This window comes from Oncorhynchus gorbuscha, linkage group LG04 (genome assembly GCF_021184085.1).
Source record: "Oncorhynchus gorbuscha isolate QuinsamMale2020 ecotype Even-year linkage group LG04, OgorEven_v1.0, whole genome shotgun sequence".
NCBI classification, from domain to species: Eukaryota; Metazoa; Chordata; class Actinopteri; order Salmoniformes; family Salmonidae; genus Oncorhynchus; species Oncorhynchus gorbuscha.
The window spans coordinates 80099085-80126753 of NC_060176.1; the positions used below are offsets into that span (position 1 = coordinate 80099085).

General features: G+C 45.3%; 1 protein-coding gene across 1 annotated transcript in view; it reads left to right on the forward strand.

Moving 5' to 3' along the window:
• LOC124034707 (anthrax toxin receptor 2-like) overlaps positions 1 to 27669 on the forward strand; it is a 146884-nt gene that overhangs the window by 19211 nt on the left and 100004 nt on the right. Inside the window, exons 7-9 of the mRNA XM_046348182.1 lie at positions 9901 to 9961; positions 10714 to 10809; positions 12918 to 12987. Coding sequence (XP_046204138.1) covers positions 9901 to 9961; positions 10714 to 10809; positions 12918 to 12987 — 227 coding nt within the window. The remainder of the gene's footprint in view (positions 1 to 9900; positions 9962 to 10713; positions 10810 to 12917; positions 12988 to 27669) is intronic.

Sequence of the window (27669 nt, forward strand, 5' to 3'; positions counted from 1 at the left end):
AGAGTAGGTAGATGGAAAGAGAGAGTAGGCAGATGGAAATAGAGAGTAGGTAGATGGAAAGAGAGAGTAGGTAGATGGGAAGAGAGTAGGTAGATGGAAAGAGAGTAGGTAGATGGAAAGAGAGAGTAGGCAGATGGAAATAGAGAGTAGGTAGATGGAAAGAGAGTAGGTCGATGGAAAGAGAGGTGGATGGAAAGAGAGTAGGTTGATGGAAAGAGAGTAGGTAGATGGAAAGAGAGGTAGATGGAAAGAGAGTAGGTACATGGAAAGATAGTACGTAGATGGAAAGAGAGTAGGTACATGGAAGAGAGTATGTAGATGAAAAGAGAGAGTAGGTAGATGGAAAGAGAGAGTAGGTAGATGGAAAGAGAGAGTAGGTAGATGGAAAGAGAGAGTAGGTAGATGGAAAGAGAGAGTAGGTAGATGGAAAGAGAGTAGATGCATGGAAAGAGAGAGTAGGTAGATGGGAAGAGAGTAGGTAGATGGAAAGAGAGAGTAGGTAGATGGAAATAGAGAGTAGGTAGATGGAAAGAGAGTAGGTAGATGGAAAGAGAGTAGGTAGATGGAAAGAGAGTAGGTAGATGGAAAGAGAGGTAGATGGAAAGAGAGTAGGTAGATGGAAAGAGAGAAGGTAGATGGAAAGAGAGTAGGTAGATGGAAAGAGAGTAGGTACATGGAAAGAGAGTAGGTAGGTAGATGGAAAGAGAGTAGGTAGATGGAAAGAAAGAGTAGGTAGATGGAAAGAGAGGTAGATGGAAAGAGAGGTAGATGGAAAGAGAGTAGGTAGATGGAAAGAGAGGTAGATGGAAAGAGAGTAGGTAGATGGAAAGAGAGTAGGTTGATGGAAAGAGAGTAGGTAGATGGAAAGAGAGTAGGTAGATGAAAAGAGAGAGTAGGTAGATGAAAAGAGAGAGTAGGTAGATGGAAAGAGAGAGTAGGTAGATGGAAAGAGAGAGTAGGTAGATGGAAAGAGAGCGTAGGTAGATGGAAAGAGAGAGTAGGTAGATGGAAAGAGAGATAGATGGAAAGAGAGGTAATTGGAATGAGAGTAGGTAGATGGAAAGAGAGGTAGATGGAAAGAGAGTAGGTAGATGGAAAGAGAGTAGGTAGATGGAAAGAGAGTAGGTAGATGCAAAGAGAGGTAATTGGAAAGAGAGTAGGTAGATGGAATGAGAGTAGGTAGATGGAAAGAGAGGTAGATGGAAAGAGAGGTAGATGGAAAGAGAGTAGGTAGATGGAAAGAGAGTAGGTAGATGGAAAGAGAGTAGGTAGATGGAAAGAGAGTAGGTAGATGGAAAGAGAGTAGGTAGATGGAAAGAGAGTAGGTAGATGGAATGAGAGAAGGTAGATGGAAAGAGAGGTAGATGGAAAGAGAGTAGGTAGATGGAAAGAGAGTAGGTAGATGGAAAGAGAGGTAGATGGAAAGAGAGGTAGATGGAAAGAGAGTAGGTAGTAACTGCTTGTGGCTCTCTGTGTTTCAACATGTAGGCAGGAAAGGCTGTGTTAAACCACCTACAGTAACAGAATCCGCAGGAGGACAGCGCTGTCCTCAGTGCTGACAGTTAGTCATTGGCAGTGTTTGGGGAAGCTACTCTGAAAATATATTTCTTTGCCAAGCTACCAATTACTTCACACCGGAATAAGTTACACTAAATCTACCTTTAAGAAAAATAGATGTTTTACTAACGTTACTTTGAAAAAGTCCAAACTGCTTCATGAAGTATCATGTGTAAATTTGACGTGATACACTACAACTTGCAAGAACATGTCACTTTGGGGTCATATAATGACTTAAATGTAATGTAATGTAAATATGTTAACAGAATGTGTAATTTAGCCTACTGAAAAACAAATAAAACTAAGTTTTATTAGACTTGTCTGATTCCGAAATTGAAAGAAAGTTCTGGTCTACTACAACCCATATTTTATTTTTTGCAAAGAGAGTAGTGTGTAGTTCCGATAGTTAGCTATACCACTACATGGTAAAACAGTAGTGTGTAGTTCCAGCAGTTAGCTACATGGTAAAAAAGTAGTGTGTAGTTCCAGTAGTTAGCTACACCGCTACATGGTAAAACAGTAGTGTGTAGTTCCAGTGGTTAGCTACATGGTAAAACAGTAGTGTGTAGTTCCAGTAGTTAGCTACATGGTCAAACAGTAGTGTGTAGTTCCAGTAGTTAGCTACATGGTCAAACAGTAGTGTGTAGTTCCAGTAGTTAGCTACACTGCTACATGGTAAAACAGTAGTGTGTAGTTAGCTACACCGCTACAAGGTTAAACCAGTAGTGTGTAGTTCCAGTAGTTAGCTACACCGCTACATGGTAAAACAGTAGTGTGTAGCTCCAGTAGTTAGCTACACCGCTACAAGGTTAAAACAGTAGTGCGAAGTTCCAGTAGTTAGCTACACCGCTACATGGTAAAACAGTAGTGTGTAGTTAGCTACACCGCTACAAGGTTAAAACAGTAGTGTGTAGTTCCAGTAGTTAGCTACACCGCTACATGGTAAAACAGTAGTGTGTAGCTCCAGTAGTTAGCTACACCGCTACATGGTAAAACAGTAGTGTGTAGTTCCAGTAATTAGCTACACCGCTACATGGTAAAACAGTAGTGTGTAGCTCCAGTAGTTAGCTACACCGCTACATGGTAAAATGTGCATTAACTACTGGAAACACTACCTTAATTATACTTTTGTTCATCTACCACAAAGCTACTGCAACATTTAGTTACATTACTAAATTAACTATAGCGTTTGACCAAAATCGAAAAACACACATCCTCACGCAACCCCTAATCGCTGCAAAGCTCCAAAGTTGCACAATTTTGACCAGCTGAATTACTGTTTGTGTTCCAAAGGAAACACACACACAGAGAGAGAGAGAAACAGCATTCTCCAGTGATTAGTAATCTTGGATGCTGCTGGACCTCGCTGGCCTCGTCAGTCCTCACTTGGATTTCACCAATTTGAAATCATCTGTGCAGCTTTCAGCTTCCTGGGACCCACTCTCCCCGCGTGTACAGTACACAGTGACTTCATGACAAGTGTTACAGGAAAAATGTGCCTGAATTGAGAGGAGTCAGTACAATTGTAACTTTAATAAAATGTTATAATTGTTTTGAAAAGCCGACTATTAGTGACTTCATATTCTAATGAAGGCTGTGAAGTGTCCTGTTATGCAGAGGCAGACTGCCCTTCATGTTCAGCATGTAGCAGAGGAAGGCCCAACAAATGGTAAAAGACTCCAGACACCCAAGTCAAAGACTGTTCTCTCTGCTACCTCACGACAAGCTGTACCGGAGAGCCAAGTCATAGACTGTTCTCTCTGCTACCACACGACAAGCTGTACCGGAGAGCCAAGTCTTAGGCTGTTCTCTCTGCTACCTCACGACAAGCTGTACCGGAGAGCCAAGTCTTAGGCTGTTCTCTCTGCTACCTCACGGCAAGCGGTACCGGAGAGCGAAGTCATAGACTGTTCTCTCTGCTACCGCACGGCAAGCGGTACCGGAGAGCCAAGTCATCGACTGTTCTCTCTGCTACCGCACGACAAGCTGTACCAAGTCTTAGGCCCAAAAGGCTGCTTAACAGCTTCTACCCCCTGCGGCGGCAGTGTAGCCTAGTGGTTAGAGCGTTGGACTAGTAACCGCAAGGTTGCAAGTTCAAACCCCCAAGCTGTACAAGGTACAAACCTGTTGTTCTGCCCCTGAACAGGCACTTAACCCACTGTTCCTAGGCCGTCATTGAAAATTAGTTCTTAACTGACTTGCCTAGTTAAATAAATAAATAAGAATGAATAATTAATGGCCACCTGGACTATTTATATTGACCTCCACCCCTTTTTTTTACACTGCTGCTACTCTGTTTATTATCTATGTACAGTCACTTTACCCCCACCTACATGTACATATCTACCTCAACTAACCTGTATTAATGTTTATTATCTATGTATAGTCACTTTACCCCCACCTACATGTACATATCTACCTCAACTAACCTGTACTACTGTTTATTATCTATGTACAGTCACTTTACCCCCACCTACATGTACATATCAACCTCAACTAACCCCCGCACATTGACTCGGTACCGGTACCCGCTGTATATAGCCTCCACACTAACTCTGTACCGTAACACCCTATATATATATAGCCTCCACATTGACTCTGTACCGGTACCCCTGTATATAGCCTCCACATTGACTCTGTACCGGTACCCCTGTATATAGCCTCCACACTAACTCTGTACCGTAACACCCTATATATATAGCCTCCACATTGACTCTGTACCGGTACCCCCTGTATATAGCCTCCACATTGACTCTGTACCGGTACCCCTGTATATAGCCTCCACACTAACTCTGTACCGGTACCCCCTGTATATAGCCTCCACATTGACTCTGTACCGGTACCCCTGTATATAGCCTCCACACTAACTCTGTACCGTAACACCCTATATACATAGCCTCCACATTGACTCTGTACCGGTACCCCCTGTATATAGCCTCCACATTGACTCTGTACCGGTACCCCCTGTATATAGCCTCCACACTGACTCTGTACCGGTACCCCCTGTATATAGCCTCCACATTGACTCTGTACCGTAACACCCTGTATATAGCCTCCACATTGACTCTGTAACAGTAACCCCTGTATATAGCCACCACATTGACCCTGTACCGGTACCCCCTGTATATAGCCACCACATTGACCCTGTACCGGTACCCCCTGTATATAGCCTCCACATTGACCCTGTACCGGTACCCCCTGTATATAGCCACCACATTGACTCTGTACCGGTACCCCCTGTATATAGCCTCCACATTGATTCTAGACCGGTACCCCCTGTATATAGCCTCCACATTGACTCTGTACCGGTACCCCCTGTATATAGCCACCACATTGACTCTGTACCGTAACACCCTGTATATAGCCTCCACATTGACTCTGTACCGTAACACCCTGTATATAGCCTCCACATTGACTCTGTACCGGTACCCCCTGTATATAGCCTCCACATTGACTCTGTACCGGTACCCCCTGTATATAGCCTCCACATTGACTCTGTACCGGTACCCCCTGTATATAGCCACCACATTGACTCTGTACCGTAACACCCTGTATATAGCCTCCACATTGACTCTGTACCGTAACACCCTGTATATAGCCTCCACATTGACTCCGTACCGGTACCCCCTGTATATAGCCACCACATTGACTCTGTACCGTAACACCCTGTATATAGCCTCCACATTGACTCTGTACCGGTACCCCCTGTATATAGCCTCCACATTGACTCTGTACCGGTACCCCCTGTATATAGCCACCACATTGACTCTGTACCGTAACACCCTGTATATAGCCTCCACATTGACTCTGTACCGGTACCCCCTGTATATAGCCTCCACATTGACTCTGTACCGGTACCCCCTGTATATAGCCTCCACATTGACCCTGTACCGGTACCCCCTGTATATAGCCTCCACATTGACCCTGTACCGGTACCCCCTGTATATAGCCTCCACATTGACTCTGTACCGGTACCCCCTGTATATAGCCTCCACATTGACTCTGTACCGGTACCCCCTGTATATAGCCTCCACATTGACTCTGTACCGGTACCCCCTGTATATAGCCACCACATTGACTCTGTACTGTAACACCCTGTATATAGCCTCCACATTGACTCTGTACCGTAACACCCTGTATATAGCCTCCACATTGACTCTGTACCATAACACCCAGTATATAGCCTCCACATTGACTCTGTATCATAATACCCTGTATATAGCCTCCACATTGACTCTGTACCATAACACCCAGTATATAGTCTCCACATTGACTCTGTACCATAACACCCAGTATATAGTCTCCACATTGACTCTGTACCATAACACCCAGTATATAGCCTCCACATTGACTCTGTACCGGTACCCCCTGTATATAGCCTCCACATTGACTCTGTACCATAACACCCAGTATATAGCCTCCACATTGACTCTGTATCATAATACCCTGTATATAGCCTCCACATTGACTCTGTACCATAACACCCAGTATATAGCCTCCACATTGACTCTGTACCATAACACCCAGTATATAGCCACCACATTGACTCTGTACCATAACACCCAGTATATAGTCTCCACATTGACTCTGTACCATAACACCCAGTATATAGCCTCCACATTGACTCTGTACCGGTACCCCCTGTATATAGCCTCCACATTGACTCTGTACCATAACACCCAGTATATAGCCTCCACATTGACTCTGTATCATAATACCCTGTATATAGCCTCCACATTGACTCTGTACCATAACACCCAGTATATAGCCTCCACATTGACTCTGTATCATAATACCCTGTATATAGCCTCCACATTGACTCTGTACCATAACACCCAGTATATAGCCTCCACATTGACTCTGTACCATAACACCCAGTATATAGCCACCACATTGACTCTGTACCATAACACCCAGTATATAGTCTCCACATTGACTCTGTACCATAACACCCAGTATATAGCCTCCACATTGACTCTGTACCGGTACCCCCTGTATATAGCCTCCACATTGACTCTGTACCATAACACCCAGTATATAGCCTCCACATTGACTCTGTATCATAATACCCTGTATATAGCCTCCACATTGACTCTGTACCATAAATCAAATCAAATCAAAATCAAATCAAATTTATTTATATAGCCCTTCGTACATCAGCTGATATCTCAAAGTGCTGTACAGAAACCCAGCCTAAAACCCCAAACAGCAAACAATGCAGGTGTAAAAGCACGGTGGCTAGGAAAAACTCCCTAGAAAGGCCAAAACCTAGGAAGAAACCTAGAGAGGAACCAGTATGGGGTGGCCAGTCCTCATTCTGGCTGTGCCGGGTAGAGATTATAACAGAAAATGACCAAGATGTTCAAATGTTCATAAATGACCAGCATGGTCAAATAATAATAAGGCAGAACAGTTGAAACTGGAGCAGCAGCACAGTCAGGTGGACTGGGGACAGCAAGGAGCCATCATGTCAGGTAGTCCTGGGGCACGGTCCTAGGGCTCAGGTCCTCCGAGAGAGAGAAAGAAAGAGAGAATTAGAGAGAGCATATGTGGGGTGGCCAGTCCTCTTCTGGCTGTGCCGGGTGGAGATTATAACAGAACGTGGCCAAGATGTTCAAATGTTCATAAATGACCAGCATGGTTGAATAATAGTAAGGCAGAACAGTTGAAACTGGAGCACCCATAACACCCAGTATATAGCACCCATAACACCCAGTATATAGCCTCCACATTGACTCTGTACCATTGACTCTGTACCATAACACCCTGTATATAGCCTCCACATTGACTCTGTACCATAACACCCTGTATATAGCCTCCACATTGACTCTGTACCATAACACCCAGTATATAGCCACCACATTGACTCTGTACCATAACACCCAGTATATAGCCTCCACATTGACTCTGTACCATAACACCCAGTATATAGCCTCCACATTGACTCTGTACCATAACACCCAGTATATAGCCTCCACATTGACTCTGTACCATAACACCCAGTATATAGCCACCACATTGACTCTGTACCATAACACCCAGTATATAGCCTCCACATTGACTCTGTACCGGTACCCCCTGTATATAGCCTCCACATTGACTCTGTACCATAACACCCAGTATATAGCCTCCACATTGACTCTGTATCATAATACCCTGTATATAGCCTCCACATTGACTCTGTACCATAACACCCAGTATATAGCCTCCACATTGACTCTGTACCATAACACCCAGTATATAGCCACCACATTGACTCTGTACCATAACACCCTGTATATAGCCTCCACATTGACTCTGTACCATAACACCCTGTATATAGCCTCCACATTGACTCTGTACCATAATACCCTGTATATAGCCTCCACATTGACTCTGTACCATAACACCCAGTATATAGCCTCCACATTGACTCTGTACCATAACACCCTGTATATAGCCTCCACATTGACTCTGTACCATAACACCCTGTATATAGCCTCCACATTGACTCTGTACCATAACACCCAGTATATAGCCACCACATTGACTCTGTACCATAACACCCAGTATATAGCCTCCACATTGACTCTGTACCATAACACCCAGTATATAGCCTCCACATTGACTCTGTACCATAACACCCAGTATATAGCCTCCACATTGACTCTGTACCATAACACCCAGTATATAGCCACCACATTGACTCTGTACCATAACACCCAGTATATAGCCTCCACATTGACTCTGTACCATAACACCCAGTATATAGCCTCCACATTGACTCTGTACCATAACACCCAGTATATAGCCTCCACATTGACTCTGTACCATAACACCCAGTATATAGCCTCCACATTGACTCTGTACCATAACACCCAGTATATAGCCTCCACATTGACTCTGTACCATAACACCCAGTATATAGCCTCCACATTGACTCTGTACCATAACACCCAGTATATAGCCTCCACATTGACTCTGTACCATAACACCCAGTATATAGCCTCCACATTGACTCTGTACCATAACACCCAGTATATAGCCTCCACATTGACTCTGTACCATAACACCCAGTATATAGCCTCCACATTGACTCTGTACCATAACACCCAGTATATAGCCTCCACATTGACTCTGTACCATAACACCCAGTATATAGCCTCCACATTGACTCTGTACCATAACACCCAGTATATAGCCTCCACATTGACTCTGTACCATAACACCCAGTATATAGCCTCCACATTGACTCTGTACCATAACACCCAGTATATAGCCTCCACATTGACTCTGTACCATAACACCCAGTATATAGCCTCCACATTGACTCTGTACCATAACACCCAGTATATAGCCTTGTTAAGTGTTATGTAATTTTATTTTGTTACTTTTATTTTTTTTCTTTCGTTTATTTAGTCAATATTTTCTTAAATCTATTTCAAATCCAATTTGATTTGTCAAAAGCGCCTTCACATAGAAGGCCTTTCTATATGATAATGCCTTCTGTATGACAGTGGGCTCACATAGAAGGCCTTTCTGTATGACAGTGGGCTCACATAGAAGGCCTTTCTATATGATAATGCCTTCTGTATGACAGTGGGCTCACATAGAAGGCCTTTCTATATGATAATGCCTTCTGTTTGACAGTGGGCTCACATGGATGTCGGCTCTTGGTTTTTAATAGTACGGAGGAATGTAATAGCCCTGCATAATTTATCCACCAATGATGAATTCGCTCCCCCATCTCTCCCACTCTCTCCCCCCACATAGCTACCTCTCTCTCCTCTCCCTCTCCTACTCCTCCCTCCCATAGGTCCCTCTCTCTCCTCTCCCTTTCCTACTCCTCCCTCCCGTAGGTCCCTCTCTCCCCCCACATAGCTCCCTCTCTCTCCTCTCCCTCCCCTACTCCTCCCTCCCGTAGGTCTCTCTTTCCTCTCTCTCCCCTACTCCTCTTTCCCGTAGGTCCCTCTCTCCCCCCACATAGCTCCCTCTCTCTCCTCTCTCTCCCCTACTCCTCCCTCCCGTAGGTCTCTCTCTCCTCTCTCTAACTCTACTCCTCCCTCCCGTAGGTCTCTCTCTCCTCTCTCTCCCCTACTCCTCCCTCCCGTAGGTCCCTCTCTCCCCCCACATAGCTCCCTCTCTCTCTCTCTTCTCTCTCCCCTACTCCTCCCTCCCATAGGTCTCTCTCTCCTCTCTCTCCCCTACTCCTCCCTCCCGTAGGTCCCTCTCTCCCCCACTGATCTTTGTGTCTTCCGTTCCTCCCCGTCTATCACTCCTCTCCCCCTCGCTCCATCTCTTCCCCCAGTCTTCTGAACTCTCTGAAGTCTTGACTAATGTCATCGTATCCATTCCGTTCTGCAGATATTAAAGCAGTCCTGTACAGAGATCCTGACAGTGGAGCCTTCCAGTGTCTGCGTGAACCGTAAGTGTTGTTGTTGTTTGTGGGAGTGTGTTGTGTTGCATCGTGGGCAACATTGTTCCATTGCTGGTCATAAAGACTGTCGTCCTGCATTTGTGTGTCCTTAGTGTTGTCTAGTGTGTGTGTCTTCAGTGTTGTCTAGTGTGTGTGTCCTTAGTGTTGTCTAGTGTGTGTCCTTAGTGTTGTCTAGTGTGTGTCCTTAGTGTTGTCTAGTGTGTGTCCTTAGTGTTGTCTAGTGTGTGTCCTTAGTGTTGTCTAGTGTGTGTGTCCTTAGTGTTGTCTAGTGTGTGTCCTTAGTGTTGTCTAGTGTGTGTGTATTTGTGTGTGTTTCTGTGTGCTTCTGTGTGTGTGTGTGTGTGTGTGTGTGTGTGTATGTGTGTGTGTCTGTGTGTGTGTGTCTGTGTTTGTGTGTGTGTGTCTGTGTGTCTGTGTGTGTGTGTGTGTGTGTGTCTGTGTGTCTGTGTGTCTGTCTGTGTCTGTGTTTGTGTGTCTGTGTCTGTGTCTGTGTGTGTGTGTGTGTGTGTCTGTGTGTCTGTGTGTCTGTCTGTGTCTGTGTCTGTGTCTGTGTGTGTGTGTGTGTGTGTGTGTGTGTGTGTGTGTGTGTGTGTGTGTGTGTGTGTGTGTGTGTGTGTGTGTGTGTGTGTGTGTGTGTGTGTGTGTGTGTGTGTGTGTGTGTGTGTGTGTGTGTGTGTGTGTGTGTGTGTGTGTGAGTTCCCTCTCCCCACTTTCTCCTCTATTTTGTTTCCATAAAACAGAGTCGTTTGACATCGTGCTTCGAGGGAACGGCTTCTCTGTGGGACGAGGCAACGGCGGGGTCGTCTGTAGCTTCATGGTGGGCCAGCAGATCTACAGTAAGTAAACACACACACACACACACACACACACACACACACACACACACACACACACACACACACACACACACACACACACACACACACACACACACACACACACACACACACACACACACACACACACACGCACGGTACCTTCTGTATAGCCTTCTAGAAGAGAAACGCGCGCAGGATGTAGCTGGGTGATGTCTTTTCTTGTTGGGATCATGTCTGTTCTGTCAACAAATAGACTTCTCAGGAAAAGAACTATATTAGAGGGAACTATATTAGAAGGGAATATTAGAAGGGAACTATTAGGAGGGAACTATATTAGAAGGGAACTATATTAGAAGGGAACTATATTGGCCACATCTAGCCACATCTAGCCACATCTAGCCACAACTAGCCACATCTAGCCACATCTAGCCACAACAAGCCACATCTAGCCACATCTAGCCACAACTAGCCACATCTAGCCACATCTAGCCACAACTAGCCACATCTAGCCACATCTAGCCACATCTAGCCACAACTAGCCACATCTAGCCACATCTAGCCACATCTAGCCACATCTAGCCACATCTAGCCAAGCCTTCATTTTGGGGGAACTCTCTCTCTAAAGTTATTTCTGATTCTTCAGCAGTGGATTAAAATAGTTTCCATAGTTTCCACACACACACACACACACACACACACACACACACACACACACACACACACACACACACACACACACACACACACACACACACACACACACACACACACACACACACACACACACACACACACACACACACACACACACACACACACACACACACACACACACACACACACACACACACACACACACACACACACACACACACACACACACACACACACACACACACACACACACACACACACACACACACACACACACACACACACACACACACACACACACACACACGTCTACTGACTGGCTAGCAGGCCTGTCCTGTCTGTGCCAGGGGTTGTGTCACGTCTACTGACTGACTAGCAGGTTGTCCACAATGTGATTCCACTCATAGACAAGATGCCTTCACGTGTTTTATATCTGCATACAAAGCATGTCCCCGGACAGGGACGCTTGGCAGGTGTCAGTCAGTAGAGAACGTTTAGTCTGTCAGCAAACCTAATCTAGATGGCTGCTACTCCTCTTAATCTAGATGGCTGCTACTCCTCCTAATCTAGATGGCTGCTACTCCTCTTAATCTAGATGGCTGCTACTCCTCCTAATCTAGATGGCTGCTACTCCTCCTAATCTAGATGGCTGCTACTCCTCCTAATCTAGATGGCTGCTACTCCTCCTAATCTAGATGGCTGCTACTCCTCTTAATCTAGATGGCTGCTACTCCTCCTAATCTAGATGGCTGCTACTCCTCCTATTCTAGATGGCTGCTACTCTTCCTAATCTAGATGGCTGCTACTCCCTCTAATCTAGAAGGCTGCTACTCCTCCTAATCTAGATGGCTGCTACTCCTAATCTAGATGGCTGCTACTCATCCTAATCTAGATGGCTGCTACTCCTCCTAATGTATTTGGCTACTACTCCTCCTAATCTAGATGGCTGCTACTCCTCCTAATCTAGATGGCTGCTACTCCTCCTAATCTAGATGGCTGCTACTCCTCCTTTTCCTCCTCCCTCTCTACCTCTCACTCATCTCCCCTTCTCCTTCTTTCTCTGCCCCTCTACCTCTATTAATTCCCCTCTTTTACCCCTCTCTCCTCTCTTCTTCCCCTCTCATCCCCTCTACTCCTATCTACTCCTCTCTACTCCTCTACCCCTCTCATCCCCTCTACTCCTCTTTACTCCTCTCTCCTTTCCTCTACCCCTCTCATCCTCTCTACTCCTTTCTACCCCTCTCATCCCCTCTACTCCTCTCTCCTTTCCCCTACCCCTCTCATCCCCTCTCATCCCCTCTACTCCTCTCTCCTCTCCTCTACCCCTCTCATCCCCTTTTTTCCTGATGACAAATGTCTGCCTTTTATAAATCTTTTAAAATGGGTCCTGTCTCTGTGTGTCTCTCTGTGTCTCTCTGTGTGTGTGTGTGTCAGGTAGTGTACAAGGGGGCTCATTCAATTCTCTTTTCCAGACAGGAAGCCAAGTGTTGTGCAGAACGATTATCTCCTGTGTCCTGCACCGGTGCTGTATGAGGTCGGACAGTGAGTAGCCAATGGGAAGGTGGTTCTATAAAGTGTGTGTGTGTGTGTGTGTGTGTGTGTGTGTGTGTGTGTGTGTGTGTGTGTGTGTGTGTGTGTGTGTGTGTGTGTGTGTGTGTGTGTGTGTGTGTGTGTGTGTGTGTGTGTGTGTGTGTGTGTGTGTGTGTGGCGGGCACGGCAGGGCTAATATATAATGTTCCTCTCTCATGGGTTTAATCATCAGCAACGACAACCCCTGATACTGACGCTCTCTCTAATCCAATCTAAAATCTATATATATAGTATGATTACAAGTAGCAGTTGGAAAACGGTTTCGCAATAATCAAAACTCAGAAAGATTATTTGCGTTCTGTAAGATTGATAGATTTATAGCGAGTCGATCTTCTCCAAAATCTCGACGGTAAACATCTCCAATCATCCACTCAGATTATAATCCTGGTGATAACATGTGTTGCACCATTGTCCTGTGGTATTCAAGTTTCAATGTAGACGTAACCTTAATGATAGAGTACACTGGACCAGGGTGCGTATTCACAAAGGTTCAGAGAAGCTAATCTCAGAACAGTTTTGCCTGTTTCATCGTTAAACTTATTTTATTTAACTAGGCAAATCAGTTAAGAACAAATTCTTATTTATGATGACGGCCTAGGAACAGTGGGGTTAACTGGTCTAGGAACAGTGGGGTTAACTGGTCTAGGAACAGTGGGGTTAACTGGTCTAGGAACAGTGGGTTAACTGGTCTAGGAACAGTGGGTTAACTGGTCTAGGAACAGTGGGTTAACTGGTCTAGGAACAGTGGGGTTAACTGGTCTAGTGGGTTAACTGGTCTAGGAACAGTGGGTTAACTGGTCTAGGAACAGTGGGGTTAACTGGTCTAGTGGGTTAACTGGTCTAGGAACAGTGGGTTAACTGGTCTAGGAACAGTGGGTTAACTGGTCTAGGAACAGTGGGTTAACTGGTCTAGGAACAGTGGGGTTAACTGGTCTAGGAACAGTGGGGTTAACTGGCCTAGGAACAGTGGGTTAACTGGTCTAGGAACAGTGGGTTTAACTGGTCTAGGAACAGTGGGTTTAACTGGTCTAGGAACAGTGGGTTAACTGGTCTAGGAACAGTGGGGTTAACTGGTCTAGGAACAGTGGGGTTAACTGGTCTAGGAACAGTGGGTTAACTGGTCTAGGAACAGTGGGGTTAACTGGTCTAGGAACAGTGGGGTTAACTGGTCTAGGAACAGTGGGTTAACTGGTCTAGGAACAGTGGGGTTAACTGGTCTAGGAACAGTGGGTTAACTGGTCTAGGAACAGTGGGGTTAACTGGTCTAGGAACAGTGGGGTTAACTGGTCTAGGAACAGTGGGTTAACTGGTCTAGGAACAGTGGGTTAACTGGTCTAGGAACAGTGGGTTAACTGGTCTAGGAACAGTGGGTTAACTGGTCTAGGAACAGTTGGTTAACTGGTCTAGGAACAGGGGGTTAACTGGTCTAGTAACAGTGGGTTAACTGGTCTAGGAACAGTGGGATAACTGGTCTAGGAACAGTGGGGTTAACTGGTCTAGGAACAGTGGGGATAACTGCCTTGTTCAGGGGCAGAACGACAGATTTTTTTACTTTGTCAGCTCGGGGAATTCAACCGAACAACCTTTCGGTTACTGGCCCAACGCTCTAACCACTAGGCTCCCTGCCATGATGACTAGGAGGGGATCCTAGATCAGCGCTCCTACTCTGAAACTCTTTGTGAACATCTGACAGAACCCAAACTTCTCCTGCTCCTGTCTTGCTTAATGAACTGTTGGCATGGCCACGGTGACCCATTAAGTAGGTAGACCTGCTAGACGTGGTACAGTGGGCTGGGGTTGGCCGGGGTTGGCCGGGGTAGTGGGTAAACACATCTGGTTAGGGGGCTTTAAAGAGACGTGCGACAGATGCAGCGATTCCCTTCTCCACACTTTCTTTATTTAAATAATTCACAGTGTTACTGTGACAATCCCCTTTCCTGCCCATCCCTGCCCCCCCCCCCTCCTGACCCACTGCATCATGGGAATCATGGAACATCTGAAGGTTCTGTCTCCGACTCCGTCCATCTGTTTGCCTCCGCTTCGTCAGAAGCACCAATGTCAGTGTTGAGTCAAAGCCAGCCGTGGGGGGCCGGTCGGCTTGTTAGAACGATAGCAGGAGGGGGGGGGGTAAACAGGGGGTAGCCGGTAAACAGTTGAAGAATGAATATAGAGTATAGCTATCTTTATTTTGGTCTACAGCATGTGTAATGTGGCCCCTATAGATCTCTTTGTGTTCTCTGGTTTTGGTCTACAGTGTGTGTAATGTGGCCCCTATAGATCTCTTTATGTTATGTATGTACTGTAAGTGCATTGGCATGTTTCAGGCCTGGAACGAGGGCATCGGTTCCTCCACCCCATTAGCCCCCCCCCCCACCCACTACCCCCCACCAATACCTTTCATCAATGCAACAACATACTGGTTGTTATGCACCAAGTAATATGCACAGCACAGTCATTAGTGGCGATCCAGATATTTGACTGGTTTGATGGTTCAGAGAGAACTAGGAGAAATAACAGGATCATAATTTCTGTTTTACAAACCCCCCCCCCAAAAAACAGGTCAATAAAGACATGAATATATCTTATAAATATAATATATCCTTCGGTCTCTCCCGTCTTTTCGTGTTTCTTCAGATGCTATTAAAATGCTGCGACCCTTTAACAAAAAAATAAAAACATCAACAAATACGATGATTAGACACGTTTCTAATGGATTTTCCACATGACTCAGACATGTGATTTCCTATTATTTCACATGTGGTTTCCTAATATTTCACATGTGGTTTCCTAATATTTCACATGTGGTTTCCTAATACTTCACATGTGGTTTCCTAATACTTCACATGTGGTTTCCTAATACTTCACATGTGGTTTTCTAATATTTCACATGTGATTTCCTATTATTTCACATGTGGTTTCCTAATATTTCACATGTGGTTTCCTATTATTTCACATGTGGTTTCCTATTATTTCACATGTGGTTTTCTAATATTTCACATGTGATTTCCTATTATTTCACATGTCATATTTTAATATTTCACATGTCATATTCTAATATTTCACATGTGATTTCCTATTATTTCACATGTGATTTCCTATTATTTCACATGTGGTTTCCTAATATTTCACATGTGATTTCCTATTATTTCACATGTCATATTCTAATATTTCACATGTCATATTCTAATATTTCACATGTCATATTCTAATATTTCACATGTGATTTCCTATTATTTCACATGTGGTTTTCTAATATTTCACATGTGGTTTTCTAATATTTCACATGTCATATTCTAATATTTCACATGTCATATTCTAATATTTCACATATCATATTCTAATATTTCACATGTGATTTCCTATTATTTCACATGTGGTTTCCTAATATTTCACATGTCGTATTCTAATATTTCACATGTCGTATTCTAATATTTCACATGTCATATTCTAATATTTCACATGTCATATTCTAATATTTAACATGTCATATTCTAATATTTCACATGTCGTATTCTAATATTTCACATGTCGTATTCTAATATTTCACATATCATATTCTAATATTTCACATGTGGTTTCCTAATATTTCACATGTGGTTTTCTAATATTTCACATGTGATTTCCTATTATTTCACATGTCATATTCTAATATTTCACATATCATATTCTAATATTTCACATGTGATTTCCTATTATTTCACATGTGGTTTTCTAATATTTCACATGTCGTATTCTAATATTTCACATGTCATATTCTAATATTTCACATATCATATTCTAATATTTCACATGTGATTTCCTATTATTTCACATGTGGTTTCCTAATATTTCACATGTCGTATTCTAATATTTCACATGTCGTATTCTAATATTTCACATGTCATATTCTAATATTTCACATGTCATATTCTAATATTTAACATGTCATATTCTAATATTTAACATGTCGTATTCTAATATTTCACGTCATATTCTAATATTTAACATGTCGTATTCTAATATTTAACATGTCATATTCTAATATTTCACGTCATATTCTAATATTTAACATGTCGTATTCTAATATTTAACATGTCGTATTCTAATATCTAACATGTCATATTCTAATATTTCACATGTCATATTCTAATATTTCACATGTCATATTCTAATATTTCACATGTCATATTCTAATATTTAACATGTCGTATTCTAATATTTAACATGTCGTATTCTAATATTTAACATGTCGTATTCTAATATTTCACGTCATATTCTAATATTTAACATGTCGTATTCTAATATTTAACATGTCGTATTCTAATATTTCACGTCATATTCTAATATTTCACGTCATATTCTAATATTTAATATGTCGTATTCTAATATTTAATATGTCGTATTCTAATATTTAACATGTCGTATTCTAATATTTAACATGTCATATTCTAATATTTAACATGTCATATTCTAATATTTAATATGTCGTATTCTAATATTTAATATGTCATATTCTAATATTTAATATGTCGTATTCTAATATTTAACATGTCATATTCTAATATTTAACATGTCGTATTCTAATATTTCACGTCATATTCTAATATTTCACGTCATATTCTAATATTTAATATGTCGTATTCTAATATTTAACATGTCATATTCTAATATTTAATATGTCGTATTCTAATATTTAATATGTCATATTCTAATATTTAATATGTCGTATTCTAATATTTAACATGTCATATTCTAATATTTAACATGTCGTATTCTAATATTTAACATGTCGTATTCTAATATTTAATATGTCGTATTCTAATATTTAACATGTCGTATTCTAATATTTAACATGTCGTATTCTAATATTTAATATGTGTGTTTTAGTAACTTTCTTTAAAATAGTCTATTGACGTACCCGATTAAAATCCGCCAGTTTAAACTAGAGATATTTGTTTTTTGGTGGTGTTTAACATGTGAAAGGTGGTGTTTAACATGTGAAAGGTGGTGTTTAACATGTGAAAGGTGGTGTTTAACATGTGTAAGGTGGTGTTTAACATGTGAAAGGTGGTGTTTAACGTGTGAAAGGTGGTGTTTAACATGTGTAAGGTGGTGTTTAACATGTGAAAGGTGGTGTTTGACATGTGTAAAGTGGTGTTTAACGTGTGAAAGGTGGTGTTTAACATGTGAAAGGTGGTGTTTAACATGTGAAAGGTGGTGTTTAACATGTGAAAGGTGGTGTTTAACATGTGAAAGGTGGTGTTTAACATGTGAAAGGTGGTGTTTAACATGTGAAAGGTGGTGTTTAACATGTGAAAGGTGGTGTTTAACATGTGAAAGGTGGTGTTTAACATGTGAAAGGTGGTGTTTAACATGTGAAATGTGGTGTTTAACACAATGAAAGGTGGTGTTTAACACAATGAAAGGTGGTGTTTAACATGTGAAAGGTCTTGTTAACGTGTGAAAGGTGGTGTTTAGCATGTGAAAGGTGGTGTTTAACATGTGAAAGGTGGTGTTTAACATGTGAAAGGTGGTGTTTAACATGTGAAAGGTGGTGTTTAACATGTGAAAGGTGGTGTTTAACATGTGAAAGGTGGTGTTTAACATGTGTAGGTGGTGTTTAACATGTGAAAGGTGGTGTTTAACATGTGAAAGGTGGTGTTTAACATGTGAAAGGTGGTGTTTAACATGTGAAAGGTGGTGTTTAACACGTGAAAGGTGGTGTTTAACATGTGAAAGGTGGTGTTTAACATGTGAAAGGTGGTGTTTAACACGTGAAAGGTGGTGTTTAACATGTGAAAGGTGGTGTTTAACATGTGAAAGGTGGTGTTTGACATGTGAAAGGTGGTGTTTAGCATGTGAAAGGTGGTGTTTAACATGTGAAAGGTGGTGTTTAACATGTGAAAGGTGGTGTTAGCATGTGAAAACACGATTTTCACATGTCAAACTGCATAGATGGGTTGAGTTGAGGTTAGTGACAGGCATCCTCGCAATATGTTCAAACCTGAATAATTCACACTTATACATTTCTGCCCGTCTTTTTGGCGCGGGAGTGACAGTTGACGACAGGGCTCCAGCTGTGAAATTGAGCCAGGGTTATATCTGTATAGATGGGAGATGAGAGGGTTGAGCCAGGGTTATTTCTGTATAGATGGGAGATGAGAGGGTTGAGTTGGGATTATGTCTGTATAGATGGGAGATGAGAGGGTTGAGTTGGGGTTATGTCTGTATAGATGGGAGATGAGAGGTTGAGTTGGGATTATGTCTGTATAGATGGGAGATGAGAGGGTTGAGTTGGGATTATGTCTGTATAGATGGGAGATGAGAGGGTTGAGTTGGGGTTATGTCTGTATAGATGGGAGATGAGAGGGTTGAGCCAGGGTTATTTCTGTATAGATGGGAGATGAGGGTTGAGTTGGGATTATGTCTGTATAGATGGGAGATGAGAGGGTTGAGTTGGGGTTATGTCTGAATAGATGGGAGATGAGAGGGTTGAGTTGAGGTTATATCTGAAGAGAAGGGAGATGAGAGGGTTGAGTTGGGGTTATGTCTGTATAGATGGGAGATGAGAGGGTTGAGTTGAGGTTATGTCTGTATAGATGGGAGATGAGAGGGTTGAGTTGGGATTATGTCTGTATAGATGGGAGATGAGAGGGTTGAGTTGGGGTTATGTCTGTATAGATGGGAGATGAGAGGGGCAATGTAATAGAGGTAGAATGAGCATGGGGTTCATTTAGGGATCACTCTAACACCCTGTAGAAACTGACACAGGGAAGACATGGCTGACATGTCAGGCCTCTTCTGGAATATAGAGAAAGACCTGGTGGGTCAACTACTATTTGAAATCAGTATTTTCTGGACTTGATTTAGCTTGCCTGTCTTAATGGACCAATAGAAATGTCCCAAAATGGTAAACCCCGCCCATCTGGCACTCCAGGCAGGTTAAAGTAAACACTCAAAGTATTTGAAAGATTTCAACTACTATTTGAACCCGGGTCTGGTCATTGGAGATCTCTGAACTGGGATGTGGAAACTCTTTCTCTCTCCACTCTAGTGGGCTCCTTGTCGAGGGGCTTCTGTCAGAGTGCCTCGGCGTTCGACGTGACGCTAAGCGCTAGTGATGCGACACAGCTGGACCAGCTGACATCGGAGCCACTAATGGCTTTCCAACATTTCCTTAAAGACGGGGGAAATTTAGGAGGGTGAATTATTCAGGGTTAAACATATTGCGAGGCATATTGCGAGGAGGCCTGTCACTTGGTTGTGGAAACGTCACTCTGCAGCAGGACGTGTCACAGACACAGACCCTCCTTAACCAAATCAAATCAAATTGCATTAGAAACATGTGCCGAATACAACAGGTGTAGTAGACCTCACAGTGAAATGCTGAATACAACAGGTGTAGTAGACCTCACAGTGAAATGCTGAATACAACAGGTGTAGTAGACCTCACAGTGAAATGCTGAATACAACAGGTGTAGTAGACCTCACAGTGAAATGCTGAATAGAACAGGTGTAGTAGACCTCACAGTGAAATGCTGAATACAACAGGTGTAGTAGACCTCACAGTGAAATGCTGAATACAACAGGTGTAGTAGACCTCACAGTGAAATGCTGAATACAACAGGTGTAGTAGACCTCACAGTGAAATGCTGAATACAACAGGTGTAGTAGACCTCATAGTGAAATGCTGAATACAACAGGTGTTGACCTGACAGTGAAATGCTGTGTAGGTTGCCGTCTTTCGGATGGGACGTTAAATGGGTGTCCTGACTCTCTGAGGTCATTAAAGATCCCATGGCACTTATTGTAAGAGTAGGGATGTTAACCCCCGGTGTCCTGGCTAAATTCCCAATCTGGCCCTCAAACCATCACGGTCACCTAATAATCCCCAGTTAACAATTGGCTCATTCATCCCCCTCCTCTCCCCTGTAACTATTCCCCAGGTCGTTGCTGCAAATAAGAAAGTGTTCTCAGTCAACTTACCTGGTAAAATAACAAATAAATAAAATAAATTAGTTGAGGTAGTATGCACATGTACATTAAAGTGACTACGCAGAGCTGATAACAACAGAGAGTAGCAGGTGAGTAAAAGAGAGTCGCTGAGCTCTGACCTCATGTATAACATGTTACTGTACAGTCACTGACCTCTGACCTCATGTATAACATGTTACTGTACAGACACTGACCTCTGACCTCATGTATACCATGTTACTGTACAGCCACTGACCTCTGACCTCATGTATACCATGTTACTGTACAGTCACTGACCTCTGACCTCATGTATAACATGTTATTGTACAGTCACTGACCTCTGACCTCATGTATAGCATGTTACTGGATCACTGACCTCTGACCTCATGTATACCATGTTACTGTACAGACACTGACCTCTGACCTCATGTATAGCGTGTTACTGTACAGCCACTGACCTCTGACCTCATGTATAGCATGTTACTGTACAGCCACTGACCTCATGTATAGCATGTTACTGGATCACTGACCTCTGACCTCATGTATAGCGTGTTACTGCTTGTCAGTGCGAGTGTAAACGGCTACTTGTGGAAATAGGAAAGGTGACATAAAGAGTGAATTTGAGGTCAGGTCTATTTCTTACCCAGAGCCGTAGCAGCGTACAGGAGGACAGACGGTCAGATGACCGCTCATCGCTCGGAGTTACCGGAGGATAGATGGTCAGGTGACAGCTCATCGGTTGGTGTTACAGGAGGATAGATGGTCAGGTGACAGCTCATCTGTTGGAGTTACAGGAGGACAGATGGTCAGGTGACAGCTCATCGGTTGGTGTTACAGGAGGATAGATGGTCAGGTGACAGCTCATCTGTTGGAGTTACAGGAGGATAGATGGTCAGGTGACAGCTCATCGGTTGGAGTTACAGGAGGACAGATGGTCAGGTGACAGCTCATCGGTTGGTGTTACAGGAGGACAGATGGTCAGGTGACAGCTCATCGGTTGGTGTTACAGGAGGATAGATGGTCAGGTGACAGCTCATCGGTTGGAGTTACAGGAGGACAGATGGTCAGGTGACAGCTCATCGGTTGGTGTTACAGGAGGATAGATGGTCAGGTGACAGCTCATCTGTTGGAGTTACAGGAGGATAGATGGTCAGGTGACAGCTCATCGGTTGGAGTTACAGGAGGACAGATGGTCAGGTGACAGCTCATCGGTTGGAGTTACAGGAGGACAGATGGTCAGGTGACAGCTCATCGGTTGGTGTTACAGGAGGATAGATGGTCAGGTGACAGCTCATCTGTTGGAGTTACAGGAGGATAGATGGTCAGGTGACAGCTCATCGGTTGGAGTTACAGGAGGACAGATGGTCAGGTGACAGCTCATCGGTTGGTGTTACAGGAGGACAGATGGTCAAAGGCAGAGCCCAGGGCTTAATCACACACACACACACACACACACACACACACACACACACACACACACACACACACACACACACACACACACACACACACACACACACACACACACACACACACACAGCCAGGCAAAAACTCCAACCAGCCAAATGCCAGTGTTTTACATATTTCTTTTTTTTGTCTGGTGGTGGTGGCGGGGGTGGTGGCAGGGGGGTGGTGGCGGGGGTTGGTGGCAGGGGGTGGTGGCGGGGGGTGGTGGCAGGGGGTGGTGGCGGGGGTTGGTGGCAGGGGGTGGTGGCAGGGGTTGGTGGCAGGGGGTTGGTGGCAGGGGGTGGTTGGCGGTGGGGTGGTGGCAGGGGGTGGTGGCAGGGGGTGGTTGGCGGGGGGTGGTGGCAGGGGGTGGTAGCGGGGGGTGGTGGCGGGGGGTGGTGGCGGGGGGTGGTGGCGGGGGGTGGTGGCGGGGGGGGTGGTGGGGGGTGTGGTGGCGGGGGGTGGTTGGCGGGGGTGGCGGGTGGTTTAAGGCGTTTGGTTCCGTTTCCTGCTCCTGGGTTCTCATTAAAGATAATGGTAATGGGACGTGGTGTAATAGACATATGGAAATAGCTCTGCCGGTCATCATTAGGCTTTTAATTGCACCGTTTTGGCCTCCACCTCTTGTTAAATAAGTCTCAATCGGCAGCTTATCCCCTATATAGTACACTTCATCTGACCAGGGCCCAGCCAATCGGCAGCCTTATCCCCTATATAGTACACTTCATCTGACCAGGGCCCAGCCAATCGGCAGCCTTATCCCCTATATAGTACACTTCATCTGATCAGGGCCCAGCCAATCGGCAGCTTATCCCCTATATAGTACACTTCATCTGACCAGGGCCCAGCCAATCGGCAGCCTTATCCCCTATATAGTACACTTCATCTGATCAGGGCCCAGCCAATCGGCAGCTTATCCCCTATATAGTACACTTCATCTGACCAGGGCCCAGCCAATCGGCAGCCTTATCCCCTATATAGTACACTTCATCTGACCAGGGCCCAGCCAATCGACAGCTTTATCCCCTATATAGTACACTTCATCTGACCAGGGCCCAGCCAATCGGCAGCTTATCCCCTATATAGTACACTTCATCTGACCAGGGCCCAGCCAATCGGCAGCCTTATCCCCTACATAGTACACTTCATCTGACCAGGGCCCAGCCAATCGGCAGCTTATCCCCTACATAGTACACTTCATCTGACCAGGGCCCAGCCAATCGGCAGCTTATCCCCTATATAGTACACTTCATCTGACCAGGGCCCAGCCAATCGGCAGCTTTATCCCCTATATAGTACACTTCATCTGACCAGGGCCCAGCCAATCGGCAGCTTATCCCCTATATAGTACACTTCATCTGACCAGGGCCCAGCCAATCGGCAGCTTATCCCCTATATAGTACACTTCATCTGACCAGGGCCCAGCCAATCGGCAGCCTTATCCCCTATATAGTACACTTCATCTGACCAGGGCCCAGCCAATCGGCAGCCTTATCCCCTATATAGTACACTTCATCTGATCAGGGCCCAGCCAATCGGCAGCCTTATCCCCTATATAGTACACTTCATCTGACCAGGGCCCAGCCAATCGGCAGCTTTATCCCCTATATAGTACACTTCATCTGACCAGGGCCCAGCCAATCGGCAGCTTATCCCCTATATAGTACACTTCATCTGACCAGGGCCCAGCCAATCGGCAGCTTATCCCCTACATAGTACACTTCATCTGACCAGGGCCCAGCCAATCGGCAGCTTATCCCCTATATAGTACACTTCATCTGACCAGGGCCCAGCCAATCGGCAGCTTATCCCCTATATAGTACACTTCATCTGACCAGGGCCCAGCCAATCGGCAGCTTTATCCCCTATATAGTACACTTCATCTGACCAGGGCGCAGCCAATCGGCAGCTTATCCCCTATATAGTACACTTCATCTGACCAGGGCCCAGCCAATCGGCAGCTTTATCCCCTATATAGTACACTTCATCTGACCAGGGCCCAGCCAATCGGCAGCTTATCCCCTATATAGTACACTTCATCTGACCAGGGCCCAGCCAATCGGCAGCTTATCCCCTATATAGTACACTTCATCTGACCAGGGCCCAGCCAATCGGCAGCTTTATCCCCTATATAGTACACTTCATCTGACCAGGGCGCAGCCAATCGGCAGCTTATCCCCTATATAGTACACTTCATCTGACCAGGGCCCAGCCAATCGGCAGCTTTATCCCCTATATAGTACACTTCATCTGACCAGGGCCCAGCCAATCGGCAGCTTTATCCCCTATATAGTACACTTCATCTGACCAGGGCCCAGCCAATCGGCAGCTTATCCCCTATATAGTACACTTCATCTGACCAGGGCCCAGCCAATCGGCAGCCTTATCCCCTATATAGTACACTTCATCTGACCAGGGCCCAGCCAATCGGCAGCTTATCCCCTATATAGTACACTTCATCTGACCAGGGCCCAGCCAATCGGCAGCTTATCCCCTATATAGTACACTTCATCTGACCAGGGCCCAGCCAATCGGCAGCTTTATCCCCTATATAGTACACTTCATCTGACCAGGGCCCAGCCAATCGGCAGCTTTATCCCCTATATAGTACACTTCATCTGACCAGGGCCCATCTAGGTTGATGGGGTTAACGTTGTTTGTTTCTAGCGTGGTTGTTACTCATGTTCTTTAATGAAGAGAATCGCGATACATGAAATAAGTTATACAAATACAAAACAACAAACGGAACGTGGAAACCTATTACAGCCTATCTGGTGAACACTACACAGAGACAGGAACAATCACCCACGAAATACAAAGTGAAACCCAGGCTACCTAAATACGGTTCCCAATCAGAGACAACGAGAATCACCTGACTGATTGAGAACCGCCTCAGGCAGCCAAGCCTATGCAACACCCCTACTCAGCCGCAATCCCAATAACTACAAAACCCCAATACGAAATACAACAAAATAAACCCATGTCACACCCTGGCCTGACCAAATAATAAACGAAAACACAAAATACTAAGACCAAGGCGTGACAGAACCCCCCCCCCTAAGGTGCGGACTCCCAGATGCACCTCAAAACCATAGGGAGGGTCCGGGTGGGCGTCTGTCCATGGTGGCGGTTCCGGCTCGGGACGTGGACCCCACTCCATTAATGTCATAGTTCCTCCCCTTCGCGTCCTGGGATAATCCACCCTCTCCGCCGACCATGGCCTAATAGTCCTCACCCAGAACCCCACTGAACTGAGGGGCAGCTCGGGACTGAGGCAGCTCGTGACTGAGGGGCAGCTCGGGACTGAGGGGCAGCTCGGGACTGAGGGCAGCTCGGGACTGAGGCAGCTCGGGACTGAGGGGAAGCTCGGGACTGAGTGGAAGCCCAGTACTGAGAGAAAGCCCAGTACTGAGAGGAAGCCCAGTACTGAGAGGAAGCCCAGAACTGTGATGAAGCTCAGGTAGGTAGTAGGCTCCGGTAGATCCTGGCTGGCTGGTAGATCTGGAAGATTCTGGTTGACTAGCAGATCTGGAAGAGACTTGTTGACTGGCAGATCTAGAAGATCATGGCTAACTGACGGATCTAGCTGCTCTATGCAGACTGGCAGCACCTTGCAGACTGGCAGCTCCTTGCAGACTGGCAGCTCTTTGCAGACTGGCAGCTCCTTGCAGACTGGCAGCTCCTTGCAGACTGACAGCTCCTTGCAGACTGACAGCTCTGGCTGCTCCATGCAGGCTGACAGCTCCTTGCAGACTGGCAGCTCCTTGCAGACTGGCAGCTCATTGCAGACTGACAGCTCTGGCTGCTTCATACAGACTGACAGCTCTGGCTGCTTCATGCAGACTGACAGCTCTGGCTGCTTCATACAGACTGACAGCTCTGGCTGCTTCATGCAGACTGACAGCTCTGACTGCTTCCTACAGACTGACAGCTCTGGCTGCTTCATACAGACTGACAGCTCTGGCTGCTTCATACAGACTGACAGCTCTGACTGCTTCATACAGACTGACAGCTCTGACTGCTTCATGCAGACTGACAGCTCTGGCTGCTTCATACAGACTGACAGCTCTGACTGCTTTATGCAGGCTGGCAGCACCTTGCAGACTGGCAGCTCCTTGCAGACTGGCAGCTCCTTGCAGACTGGCAGCTCCTTGCAGACTGACAGCTCTGGCTGCTTCATGCAGACTGGCAGCTCAGGCTGCTCCGGACAGGCAGGAGGCTCCGGCAGCGCTGTAGAGGAGGAAGGCTCTAGAAGCGCTGAACAGGCGGGAGACTCCGACAGCGCAGGAGGGAAGGAAGGCTCTGGCTGTGCTGAACAGGCGAGGAGCACTGAAGGCCTGGTGCGTGGTGCTGGCACTGGTGGTACTGGGCCGAGGACACGCACAGGAAGCCTGGTGCGGGGAGCTGCTACCGGAGGACTGGTATGTGAAGGTGGCACAGGATGGACTGGACCGTGAAGGTGTACTGGAGAGCCTGAGAGCAGGACTGGCACAGGACGTGCAAGGCTAGGTTGGTACACAGGAGGCCTATTGCGTGAGGCTGGCACAATTTTCAGCAGCCGACTAACACGCACCTCAGGACGAGTATGGAGCGCTGACCCAGGTGCCATTAAATCCCCGAAATGCTCCGTCGGACGAATATCGTACCTATAGCACCATACTAGCAACTCCCTCCTTACTCTCTCCTCCACTTTTCCCATTAGCTCCTTCACAGTCTCTGCTTCGCTCACCTCTAACACCGGCTCTGGTTCTGGTCTCCTCTTTGGCTCCTCACGATAAACAAGGAGAGTTGGCTCAGGTCTATCTCCTGACTCAGCCACTCTCCCTCTGAGCCCCCCCAATACATTTTTGGGGCTGCTTTTCGGGCTTCCTTGCCAACCGTGTTCCCTCGTATCGTCGTCTCCTATCTCCGGTTGCCTCTGCTCTCCTAAGTGCCTCCACCTGTTCCCATGGGAGGCGATCTCTTCCGGCCAGTATCTCCTCCCAAGTGTAACAACCTTTGCCATCCAACACGTCTTCCCATGTCCATTCTCCGAATAATTCATCCTCCTTTCGCTGCTCATGCTGTCGCTGCCTGTTACCACACCACTCGGTCCGTGTGTGGTGGGTGATTCTGTAACGGCGTTCTTCGTTTTTCGAAAGAGAGTTGGACCGAAATGCAGCGTGGTTGTTACTCATGTTCTTTAATGAAGAGAATCGCGATACATGAAATAAGTTATACAAATACAAAACAACA